Source organism: Ambystoma mexicanum, chromosome 10 (assembly GCF_040938575.1).
Source record: "Ambystoma mexicanum isolate Mex_15411 chromosome 10, UKY_AmexF1_1, whole genome shotgun sequence".
In the NCBI taxonomy this organism is placed as follows: domain Eukaryota; kingdom Metazoa; phylum Chordata; class Amphibia; order Caudata; family Ambystomatidae; genus Ambystoma; species Ambystoma mexicanum.
The window spans coordinates 590,752,027-590,764,461 of record NC_090932.1 but is presented as its reverse complement, the minus strand read 5'-3'; the positions used below and the strand labels follow the sequence as shown (position 1 = coordinate 590,764,461).

The 12,435-nt window shown below is 42.6% G+C and overlaps 1 protein-coding gene and 1 long non-coding RNA gene across 8 annotated transcripts in view; one reads left to right on the top strand and one right to left on the bottom strand.

The window, feature by feature from the left end:
• KIF1A (kinesin family member 1A) overlaps positions 1 to 12,435 on the top strand; it is a 4,129,412-nt gene that overhangs the window by 2,187,455 nt on the left and 1,929,522 nt on the right. For all 7 annotated transcript variants that reach the window (XM_069618139.1, XM_069618143.1, XM_069618141.1 and 4 more), the window contains one exon: positions 4,044 to 4,134. In XM_069618139.1, the coding sequence (XP_069474240.1) occupies positions 4,044 to 4,134 (91 nt within the window). The remainder of the gene's footprint in view (positions 1 to 4,043; positions 4,135 to 12,435) is intronic.
• Positions 11,548 to 12,435, bottom strand: part of LOC138491571 (uncharacterized) — a 333,185-nt gene continuing 332,297 nt past the window's right edge. The window contains exon 3 of the long non-coding RNA XR_011276041.1: positions 11,548 to 11,707. This is a non-coding gene — a long non-coding RNA (uncharacterized lncRNA). The remainder of the gene's footprint in view (positions 11,708 to 12,435) is intronic.

The following is a 12,435-nucleotide window of genomic DNA, read 5'->3' as shown; positions in this document are numbered from 1 at the left end:
TTTATGATCTTGGAACTTTGGAGAACTGAACAAACAAAGTAATTGCACGTGCCCCAGCCATGTTCCGGTCCGCAAAAAAGAGTGCCGGTGTTGGGCACCGGCAACTACCCCCACAAATTAAGCACTGATAGCAGGGTCACCACTATATCCTTGATGGCCGCAGGGACAGTACCTTGCGCAAATCTTCTAAAGAAAGGCACAAACATTTCACTATCCTCTAAAATAATTTTTGAGGGAAGAAGGTCCCCATGACAACTGTGCATATCTCTCAGCAAGTCAGCTACATCACTGTTTGATAAAGAGGTAAAGTTCAAAGAAACCTGAGAGTCCCGACCTTCTTCCTGCCCTACGGTGACAGGAGATTCCGGCAGAAGTTGTTTATCCAAATCTTTGCAGATTCTAGCACGTGCCAAGGTGATTTTGTCCGTAAAGGCTTTCTGTGCATGTGTGTAGTCATCGCTATACGGATTGAAAGATTGATTCAAAGCATTAGGCTTTTCCCAGGTTGTAAACTGTTTAAATAGTTCTTTAGTTTCCCTTTCCAGCTTTAGTTTTTTGTTCATTGTAGACATTTATTTTACCACTGTAATCTTGAGTTTATATTCCTTCTCAGTAAGTTTCCAAACATCTGTTTTCTCTTTAAGCCAGTTATGTTCAGCATGTCTTTTCTTCTGTTTAAACAGAGTTAGGTCAGGGGTAAACCAACTTTAGTGATTAGGGTGATCTATGTGTTTTTATTTATTTATTTATTTAGCGCACAAAACCCATAGGTATGTAGGCGCTTATGCTTAAGAGATTGGTTACAGAGCTTCAGGTTACAAAAAGGAAGCTTAGGAAGTGATTACATCAAAGAGAAGCGTGCAGACGTAATTACATCGCAAGCAAAGTGCAAAAAGAGTTCAGGGTGAGCATATTCATGGTGCCAAACCCCATGTCGCAAGGCGGCTGCGACACAGAGATGTGAAGACAATCAGATGGGCACATTCATGGAGCCTACCCCATGTTGCAAGGCGGCTGCGACACAGAGATGCAAGGTCAATAAAATGGGCACATCCAATGAGTCTACCCCTTGTTGCAGGGTGGCTGCGACACAGAACTGCAAGGGACAATCAAATGGGCACATTCATGGAGCCTACCCCATGTTGTAGAGCGGCTGCGACACAGAGATGCAAAGTCAAACAGATGGGCACATCCATGGAGCCTACCCCATGTTGCAAGCCAGCTGAGACACAGAAATGCAAGAGTCAATCAAATGGGCACATCAATGGAGCCTACCCCATGTCAATAAATCAATCAATGTTGCAAGGCGGCAACCTGGGGTAGGCTAACTGTTTTAAGTTCTCAGATCTCTAACTGTTCTAAGTTTAAATGGCACAGTTCTATTCAGGAGTAATTCCAAGTGAGTATTATAGCTCTTCACCAGGTGGTCAGGGGAATCCTGGTCAGTCGTTAGAGACATAAGTTCCCTCAAACAACTTGCTAGTTCCGAAGTTTTAATTTTTTGTAAGTGTCTACCATGAACCTTACGGGAGACCTCGTGTTTGCACTGATTAGGTAGTTGAAGCTCCACATTACCTGTGATAAAGAAATGATCCAGTCATATACATGGTACCGTAATCACACCAACCACCTTAATGTTTCTACTTGAGATCTAAAATGTGGCCCTTTAAATGAGATGGTTCTTAGTTTTGTGCACAGATGTCCATTTATTTTGGTGAACGTTTCCAGCGATTAAGATTACCCAGAAATATTGTGGAGCAGTTTGGTTTCTGTAGAATGGATAACAGCTGGAAAATGTGCTCATTAAAGAAGGGCATCTTTGTGGGAGGCCTATAAATTGGGATGAAGTTGATGCTATTATTTTGATTTGGTGTGATCTTTGGATGTAAAATTTCACACCAATCACAATCTATCTTGACCGCATACATTCCTAGGTCTCTCCTACAGATAATAGCGACACCACCCACACTGCCCTCAGCCTGTTTTTTTCTCCAAAAAAGACGTAGGGGGTCATTCCGAGTCGGGCGTTAGAGGATACCGGGCACCGGTAAGGAGACCGGTGCCGGTAATCCCCTACCGTGCGATTCTGAGGTCCCCTAACGGGACCCGTAAGGTACGTTATGGGTCCCGTTAGGGGACCAGGGCGCAAATAACGGGCTTGCCATTAGCAAGCCCGTTATTTGCGCGTCCCCATTCCCATTGAGCCGTATGGGGGCTCAAATTGGAATGGGGAATGGTTTGGTCAATGGGGACTTACTGGTCCCTCCAGGGTCGGAATGGACCGGTAAATCCCCATTGTACCAAACCGGAGTCGGTACCGGTATGGGAGGCAGCCATGGAGCTAATTGCTCCATGGCTACCACCATACTCGGAATGACCCCCATAATCTGGAAGGGTCGCTTATTCTATCATTGGCCCATGAAAATCCAGCAGCAATGTCTCCGTGAGATGCATAATGTCCACGTGCTTTTCCACAATGTAGTCGTGGACGTCATCAGCATGTTTGGGCAGAGACCTGGTATTAAGGAGGACAAGCTCTATCGTCACCGGCTGTAATTCGTCCACTCCGTTTTGAGGTTTTAGAGCCATATGGGAGTGTTTGGGTGGGCCATCTTGTGAGGCTGTTGTGACCTGAGCAAATACAGTAGTTTCTATCACTCTCGCAGTATTTATATATGGATCCAGGGAGCATGGAGTTTCATTTGAAATCAAGGAAGGGACAAACATTTGCACTGGGGTCAAGGGTACTTCCAGACCTGATAGGCGGTGAACACTTCGCACAGCCGAAGGTTCTGTACTTACCAAAGAATGGCTTAGGTAATGTTGCACTACAGCCTCCTGATATGCCTTCCGATATGCCTGTTGGCATACGATATGTTGTGCAATAGCCTCCTGATATGCCTGCTGAACAACCAGCATGGCATCCAGGTTTCAGGGCCAAATCCATACTCGACACAAAAAAAAAAAAAAAAAAACAATAACAAGCGGGTGCAGCCCGGTGCGTACGGGTCTCAGCAAAAACTGTGCGTCCTTTCGCAAACTTGTGCAGATTTCCTAGGCCGTGACGTGCCGGTGCCGACGGGCCTGATAATAACCTAAAAGGCCGCAAGGACTACAAAAGCGCAGGGAACTGTAGTTCTTAGCGCGAAGCAATTGTTGAGAGGAACACCTTTAAGGTTTAAAAATTCACGAAAAGCATCTAAACACAAAGAGCAAGTCAATTAATTAAATTAGGTGGATGAATATGTGGTATGGGTGTGATGAGTGGAGCAACTAAGAGATGGGACTTCAAAGGATGTGCATTGTGGGTGGTTTCTTTAAGAGAGACATTGCCTAACTGTTACGAACTTCCAATCCAGGTGGTTTTTATTGAGCACGCAGAATAGTGACTTTGCGCTCATGAGATTGCTAAAATGTGTTAATAAGACTTCACCATGCATGTCAACCCTCCTGATTTAGGCAGGAGACTAACAATTGAGGCCTGGCAGATAGCTCAGGGTGAACATGTTTGTCTTGAAAGCAAGACAACGCAAAACAACACAGGTTCAAAGCCCGGCTCGCTCTTAGAAACCAGTCTGGGGTATTAGCGCATTATAAAATTTAAATAACAAAAATATATGTTACCACTTTATACCTCCTAAAATAAATCCAATGGACACATTGTATTCTTCCACTTTTGATGACAAAATCTTCCTCCCATGTGCTGCAAAGTGTTGACTGGTATGCTTTATTCCGAAGGATCACTTCTAGAGAAAGGTAAACATTCAGTTCAGGCTCCATTCCCATTCAAATCTTCAGCTATTTAAGGGGGTGTGGTGGCTGTGACCTTTAAGGAGAAAATCTGTATTAATTTGGCATGCTCATTAATATTTGGCCATGTTATGTTGAAAGCTCATTTGGAGGATAGAGAAGGACCCAGCATAGATGCAGTTAAAGAAGCAGAATTATATATATTGATGTTATGCCAATAGCGGATTTTCTTTGGTTGCTTGTAGCACTTTAAAGATGTCTGTTCATATCAAATAATTGTTCTCTTTTTTCAGTTTTATTCACCGTCACGACGAGGCCTTCTCCACTGAGCCACTAAAGAACACAGGACGTGGTCCACCCCTCGGCTTCTACCATGTACAGAATGTAAGTTTGTTTTAAAAGTGTAGCAGCCAATGGAGCAACCCCGCATCGGAAGTGTCATTGACCTTTGTCCCCAAATCTAACTTCTTTCTTACTTCTGACTTACTTACTTAGGATATTGAATCCAAATCCAAACTATTGCACAAGCACAGTGACCTATATTTTCAGAAGCACCGAGGACAGCATTGCTAAAATTCTAGTTCTCAGGCCGCAGAACCCTAACTTTAAATAAGAGCTTCCACTCACAACAGCATACCCCCTATCTCAGTCCTCAATCACCAGGACAGCACAATCAAATTGAGGTTGTCACTCAGTATGGTAATAGTCATTAACTTCTCTCACAGCATCGATCCAACACTGCCATCTTACTCTCTGACTCCTAACCTAACTAACTCCCACATTTACATTATATTAGCACCCTGCAGGAATCGCGTGTCTCTGGATACCAACATCAACCCTACAATATCATGCACTTCAAAAACAGCTTGTATCACTGTAAATAACACACAATGTACCCTCCTCAATTGCGTTCATGCAGACCGGGATGTTTACTCTGGACACCAACCTCATGAAACCACACCTCTCACCAAACGTATCTTAGACCATTACCCACACAGAGAGCATGGTTTCCCAAACCTGCTTTGCACCAACATGTCTCTTACAGGACCCGAATTTTGAGAGGCCATCTAGCTCACGTATATTTCTCTAACACCGGAACTGTATTCTTCATACCCCATTTCTTAAACTCCATTTAAGCATTTCTAAATCCAGACTATCACTCACCTTGTATATAGGCGCGTTATAAATGTCATATCATACCAGGACATTGACTTCAAATGGGAGGTCTCGCACACCCAGACCCAGTCCTCAGGCTCGTTTACTAAGACAATGCCCTTCAAATATTTGCTCTCACTCAGTGACATTTTGAAATGTAATGCACCTCCTTAACAGGTCAAGAGAAAGCTCTTTGTTGGAATAGTGGCACACCTCAGATATTGCTCCTGTGTAGAAAAGGTTGCTTTATTGTGACAGGTCTGTTATTGAACAATGCTTTCATCTGCCACATCTACTAATAAATATGCTTCCCATAACTCACTCCTCTCTTATATAAAACCCACCGTTCTTTGTATTCCCAGTCCCTTTCCTAAAAACCTGACCTCTTGGTCCTTCCGTGCCTTATAGTTCCTCATTTCCTCACCTCCTTTTAATTCTTATATTGACGAAAATTTCAAAGGTTGTATGCATGTGCGCCAATCTGAAAATTATACAGAAGAATAAAGATTAAGTAACGTCACTGTTATTTTATTATCCGCCAACTAAAACGAATGCAGTTGTTTTTCATTATCATGTACCATGTTTCGACCCCAAGACCCTTCTCAAGGCATAACACAGCATATCCCAACTCTATTTCCTTCTGTAGTGAAATTAATGTGGTTTTTGCAATTTCATCGACTATTATGAAAAAATGAATATGATGGCTTCTTAAGAAGAAATGCATATGCTGTTGATGTTGGGAAGTGACTCCCCCAGAAGGCTTATTGAACGTTTCTCACTACGCATCATCATATGCTAATACCAGAGACTTGCAAGAACAATATTAATTTCACATGGCTACTGAAGGAAATATAGTTGAGATATGCTTCTTATGCCTTGAGAAAGACCTTGGGTTCAAAACATGTTTGTTTGTTTATTTATTTATTGTGCGCACCGGACCCTGAGGTAGCAGGGCGCAAGAGAACAAGGAAGTTTACAGCTTGGTTACATACGTTACAAGTTACAGGTTACAGAGCAGGCAGAGTGGACATTACTTGACTTTGCAAGGTAAGACAAGTGCAGGTGCAGACAAAGCGCAGCCAAACAATCAAATCTATGGCGAGCAAACAATATAGCAGGTCGGTGGCGAACGAGCAATATAGCAGGTCGTTGCGTGTCAGGTGAAGTACAAGTGGAAGTGCGAGGGTAGAGAGTCATTAAATCTCATTCTCAGTGAGCCATTTTATGGTATTCTTTCTGAAGTTGTTGAACGTTTGGTCAGATCTAAGTGCATGAGGTAGGGCGTTCCATAATTGCGCTGCCTTGACTGGGAAGCTGGATCCTCCAATGGTGGCTAGTTTAAATCTGGGCACTAGGAGGCAGTTAGGGCTGACTGTCCTTGTAAGTCTAGTGGGATTTTTTCTGTTGAAGCGTTCTGAAAGGTAGCGGGGGGCTTTGTTGTTTAAGCATTTGTGGATAAGGGAGGCAGATTTGAGGTTGATTTTTTCTTGGGTGGAAAGCCATTTGTGTTCACGTCTTATTTCTGAGATATGTACTCTTCTAGGGATACTTAGGGCCGCTGTAAGTGCATTATTTTGGAGCACTTGGATTCTATTGATGATTTGTTTGGTTGTCCCTATGTAAAGGGCGTTACACTAGTCTAATTTTGATAAGATGAGGGCTCTAGCTAGGATAAGACAGCTGTCCTCTGATAGGAATTGTTTCCCAGCTTGTATTAATTTGCATGTATAGGCCGTGGATGAGGCCAGTGAGTTCACCTGTTTGGTTAAAGATAGTGTTGCATCAAGGTAAAAACCTAGGGTTTTTACTTCTCTAGCGACCTTGATAGTGTTGCCATCGATGATGAAGGCTGAGTAGTTTTGGTTGAGTTTGGAAATGCAGGCTGCCGTGCCCAGGATGATGAGCTCTGTTTTGTCATCGTTCAAGCATAGGCCATGGTTGGCCATCCATGCTTGAAAGATTCTATAGACTCTGTTCACCAAAGCCAGATCTTCAACGTGTTGACACTGTATTGGCATTCTATTTTGGTTGTGGATGATAATCAAAATAACGCAGTGACGTTACCTAATCTTTACTCAGATTGGCATACAACCTTTTGTAATTTTCGTTTTTTGAATTGGGTACCATTACCAAGTACCCATGGTGTGTGATTTGCGAGCCTCTCTGACCACATAATACATTTGTACTACTAATTCTTCTCGTAGTGAGGCACCAAAGTAACTGTGTGCTTAGGGTACTGCAATTAACTAATATGACCTAATTCTTCTTTTGGTCTCATGACTCTAGGTTAGCCCGTCTGCCCTGAAAAGGAACATAGTGACTACTGTACTTCCTAGTCCAAATATACCTTTGCTCCTTATACTATCAAACATAAAATCCCTGACCTAGGCTGAGGAGGAGACCTGTGTATCCACCTTGCCCTTGGACTTGCCTATGAAAAGCTAGTGCCATTTTCCAAGTCCTATTCAGGTTTGCATGAAGACCTGCAGATGAAGCTTTTCCCTGCAGTTCATAGAACCGGATGATGCGGGACACAGTCCATCTTACTATTGTTGCTTTCACTGCTTGTCTATCCAGTTCGGCACTCCCTAAATTAATGAAGCCTGTGCAAGAACCTATAAGCGTAGTCATTTTGAGACTCAAGGCTTCAACGAACATGTCCGCTTCCATTTGCAGTGTGCAAGGGAGGAGGAATAAAGACTGATAACACTGTTTCATGGTTCATGAGGAACTCTGTAACACGTTTTGGGAGGAAGCATAGGTGAGTCTGTAAAACCGTTTTGTCCTTGTGAAAAGTGATATAAAGACCCATTGCCGACAATACCTGTAATTCGCCGATCCTGTGGGCCAATATAATGGCCACCAGAAAGGCTGATTTCCACAACACATGGTCCACTGAGACCATAGATTCAAATGGTGTGTGTACTAGAGATGATTACTCCAATTTCAAACCCCACACCAAAATAGAACTACGCACAAGAGAAAACTAATGGAAAAGGTCCAAGATTGTATAAGAAAGTGAAATCACCCTGTCTTGGTTTGTGACTTAGGCACCTGGGGACCCTAGATAAGTTTTAAAGGAGAACACTTGTGTTACTGAGCAAACCAGTCTTGTAGAGGAGAAGCAAAGTACCCCTGGTCCAACTGCCCGCCTCTATTACCTATAACGTGGGAACCAAAGTATGTGACATGATGAACAGCTGAACCAACAAAGGGCAGAGCGTGGACTCTGTGCAGTACCCATAAGAATACCAGTACCTAAGAAAATCTGGGAGGCAAGGTACCCATTGAGAAAACCATACCTGCATACAAGACAATATGAATGGCCATTTCAATAAAATTCCTGAAGAAGCAAAGCAGATAAATGACGAACATAAACGGTGACGTCACAGCTGAGCTGAGCTGACGCACATAGAAGAGATACAGAGACCAGAGAATGCATATATTCTATAAGGCATCAAGGAAGCACCAAGGATAAGTGACATCTTGGGATCAAGATGAAGAAGTTTATGCCACAGAAACAGATGAAGATATTGAGTTAGTTTAAACGTGTACAGATGCAACAGAAATGCAAGCAGACATAATAATTGTGAGGCTAGCTTTATAGTAAATAGATTGCGGCAAGCGCCAACATATATAAAGATACATATGGACGAGTAAAGGATGGATGTTTCCACTACGCAATACAGGCAGTACTGAACAATAGCAAGAAGGCCTCATTTCAGTGTGTCGCAGTTAAAAAGTAAATTGAATTATAAAATGAATCTCAGCAAAAGGAGTTGGATGAGCCAAGAAGCTAAGTCTTATCAAAACTGGAATTGGCTGACATTGGATACAAATTGTGTGAATGAACAGAGACTCCTGATGGGTAGGCTTGAGCAAAACAAAAGACGTCAGAGGACTATTCGAAAATATATTTTAATACACCAAAAGACTCAATTTCATTGTCTCCAGTCACGTGGAAGAAGGAAGTTGGACGATCGAGGTGGTCACACCTAGGCACGAGGGCACGCTGTCCCAACACTCCTTAAAATCCTCAGAGCACAGTACAAACTCAAGGCCAATCTTCAAAGCACTAATTGACACTGGAACATTGAGGTGATGATGGATTGATACATTAATTGGTGGGAAGCTAGTGTTAAAACGAGCTCACCCGCACCTGGATGTTCAGTCTGCATGCTGCTAGACATAGGTGGAAAAGTACTGATGGGGGTTGAAAGCCAACCAATTATAGAGGACCATGTAATTAAGGGTCCTATAGTTTGTGTAGCCAATAGAACGTCAAGTATTTAGTGACATTCATAGTGGCCATTTTGAGGGGAGGGCTTAGTTGCCCCACCTGATGTTAACTACCCTATCACTTTCCTTCACTGTTCTTTACTGATATGGAACTTATACCTAGATATTCACCTAGAGCCTATCACTCCCTCCAATAGGCTTTTGTAGTTGCCACATAGGATGCCGTTGGTTAGTGACGCAGGTCAACAGGTCACTGATGATGATTTTGTATGAAAAATCTCAGTTTTTACTAAAGATATGTCGAGTAAGAGGATTGAGCGAATGCTGATGTTCGTTGTACTCCCTGTTTTAGACACTTTTAAAACGGATTCCCTTTTGCCAAACTACCTGAGTCGTTTTGCTTATTGATGTATGAATAAAATCTGCATCCCCATCCATCTTCAGGGTATTGCTACTCATCTTAAAGGGCTGGGACTCACCAGGTTCACTCTCAATAGGGATGACTGAACATTATCTAATGAGGTGTACAGGATTTCGAGACCTCTCCAACATCCATTGGCAAAATCTGAGCCACTTACCTTTATATTGTGACCGAGTAGAATACTGTCTAACGATCATCATATATCTTCAGAGAGGCCAAAGTGCCCAAGTGTTAGCTGCTGAGTTACCAGACCAACAAGGAAAGTGATTTCAGGGAGGGGTGCTTTATTTTCTATCCCTTCTAGATCATCTGCCTGCAAGGAGATGCCGTTCTGCAGGGCACAGTCCCAAAAATGTACTCTGATGGCACAGAGCATCACAGATTTGCTGCTCACTTCCTAGTTTATGTTACACACAGTGACTATGTTTTCAACAGATTGCCGTTCCCAAAAGATTCATCTTGATCAATATCCCTAGCGAAGTGCTGCAGAAGTGTTTTGTCAGTGTCTTGGAGAAGGTTGCATTCTGGTGTACTGGTCGCTTAATACCTGGAACAACAAGTGGTCTCTGTGCCTTTAAAACTTCGGCACCTTAATCATTTCAATGGCCTTGTCATAGCGAAGCACAGCGAAGTGCCTCAGAAACGTTTTGGAGGGGTTTTGGGGGTCATTGGTGGGCACGGAGAGTTTGTTTTCTAGAACCTGCGTGCGGACGCCTTACCTATTGTCCACACTTCACCCTGGTTTCTTGTGCGCAGTACGCTGCAAATAACAAAAAGGCTCAGACCCATTTCTGAATAAGGATTTCAGTACGAGTATCCGAGTTTGTTTTCTTTTCTTTTTTGATATATGATACAAGTGTTTCAAAGCGCGATTTTTCTTTTTTTCATACTGTTTCGTGTTTCTGAAATATCATCCCTCTCAGACTCAATGTTAAATCTGGTAAGCCACATTCGCTTTCAGAGAAAACGGTCTTTTTTTATTTGTCTTTCCAATGTGACTACTGCTGCCTACGTTACAAAAACTCTATAATATCCTCGATTAAGCGAGATTTGCTTTTTTGCACATGGTGGAGTAGTATCTACTAGAATAAGGAGAAGGTTGAATACTTTTATCCCCATTGCTGATATCGCTCTTAATACTTGCTAGCGGTTTCTAATCGTAACCTGGACTATTATTCACACACTGCTGCTAGCCTTGACAATGTATTTTGTCATCAGGACAATCTTCTTAACGTGTGTGCCCACAATATCTTGCCCTTGAAACAGGGGCGTTGCTAGGTTAGTAAAAGATCCAGGGCTAGAGCTTTTACACTTGTAAGCCAATGGCGTGTGTTTCAAGGGCTTCGCGCCTTGAAAGACTTGTGTATAGGCACGTTATAAATGCCATATCATATCATATCATATCATATCATATCATGGCAAGTTTAGACAACCACATAACTATATCATATGAACGTAAGCGCCGCATCGCGCTTCCGAGCGTTAATGTTGCCTAGAATATTGCTCATGCTCATGCTCATTTGGAATACTGCTAACGTGTACTTCCACTCCAACGTGTGAACATTCATCTGATAGTGCTAGGTAATACTTTATAAGATAAGGAAAAGCCTTTGGAGAGGACAGCCAAAGACTTGCATGGGATGGAGAAATTGTAGCTGGAGAGAGTAACTGTTTGCCTCATTAGTCATAAAGTCGCCTGCTGCTGGTTGTTTGGCTGACAAACTGACAGGGGGTAGCTATTGGGCTCTAATGGTGGGGGACATAATTAAATTATACAATGTAGCGAATGAGTGCGAGCGTGAATTTGACCAGGGGAGTACAGGGGGGAGCGGTTCTCCCACTGTGAGAACATTTGTGAAAAAACTCTGTAAACAAACCACACATTTCAGCATGAATTTTCCAAAATAACCAGAAAAGTACATATGTTTGTTAGTGATCTAAAGGGCTGCCAAATACTGTACCACTAATAAGGTGCGGCCAGAGGCAAGCTTGCGTGATACAAATACTCAAATACCGTAACATAACTAACAAATGAAAAGCATTTCCAATTCCAACATAGCTTTTTAAACAATAACATTTTGCGGATTTATTCCATTACCGTGTGAGTTGTACTTCGTAGAAATGCAGTATAGACAGAACATTCTAAAGTAAAAATTAAACGAAGCAAGATTAGCCAATTGTTGATATATTTAAATTCAAAGATACATAATTAAAAACAAATATGATTCTATGCAATAACTGTGAAATGTACACAGACACTGGATTGGGACTTGTTGAACTGACTCCTGCTTTACTGGACCCACACCCTAGTAAACCATGGATCCAGGGTGTGGTCGGCATCAGTGATAAATGTTATGAGTAGTTTGCTTGCTATGTTTTTAGTACCTTTATGCTTTGGACACTGCGTTGCCTATGTTGAAGCCTTCTTGCTTATGCTGAGTGTGGGGTGTTGGACAGTGTTTCTTTCTGCTGGTTTCAGAGGGAGTAGCCCTTGGTGGCTAGGTCACGTGGTGTGCATGCATTTTATTTGCTTGACACCTGGGTGCTGTATGTATGCTCCTAGCTTTAATGTGAAAAGGAGGTCACGCTGCAGATGGCTTGGCGCATGCAGAGTCCGATGTTTGCCACTGTACTTCCTGCTTTGTGTTGTGCGCTTACTATCCACCTATAAATTACTTGTCAGTAAGTGATTATGCTTTAGGTGGCTTTGAATGAACTGGTTGGTTGGTGTGGTATCCTTTTACTTATGCATGTCTCAGTGTCCATCCTTCAGCACCTGTTTCCTCATTTTGCTTTGATGTTAGTCTGGAGTTTGTCTCAATGGGGCTTGTGCTCTGCGTGACTCATGAGGGGAGGGGTTTCTGAGGGTC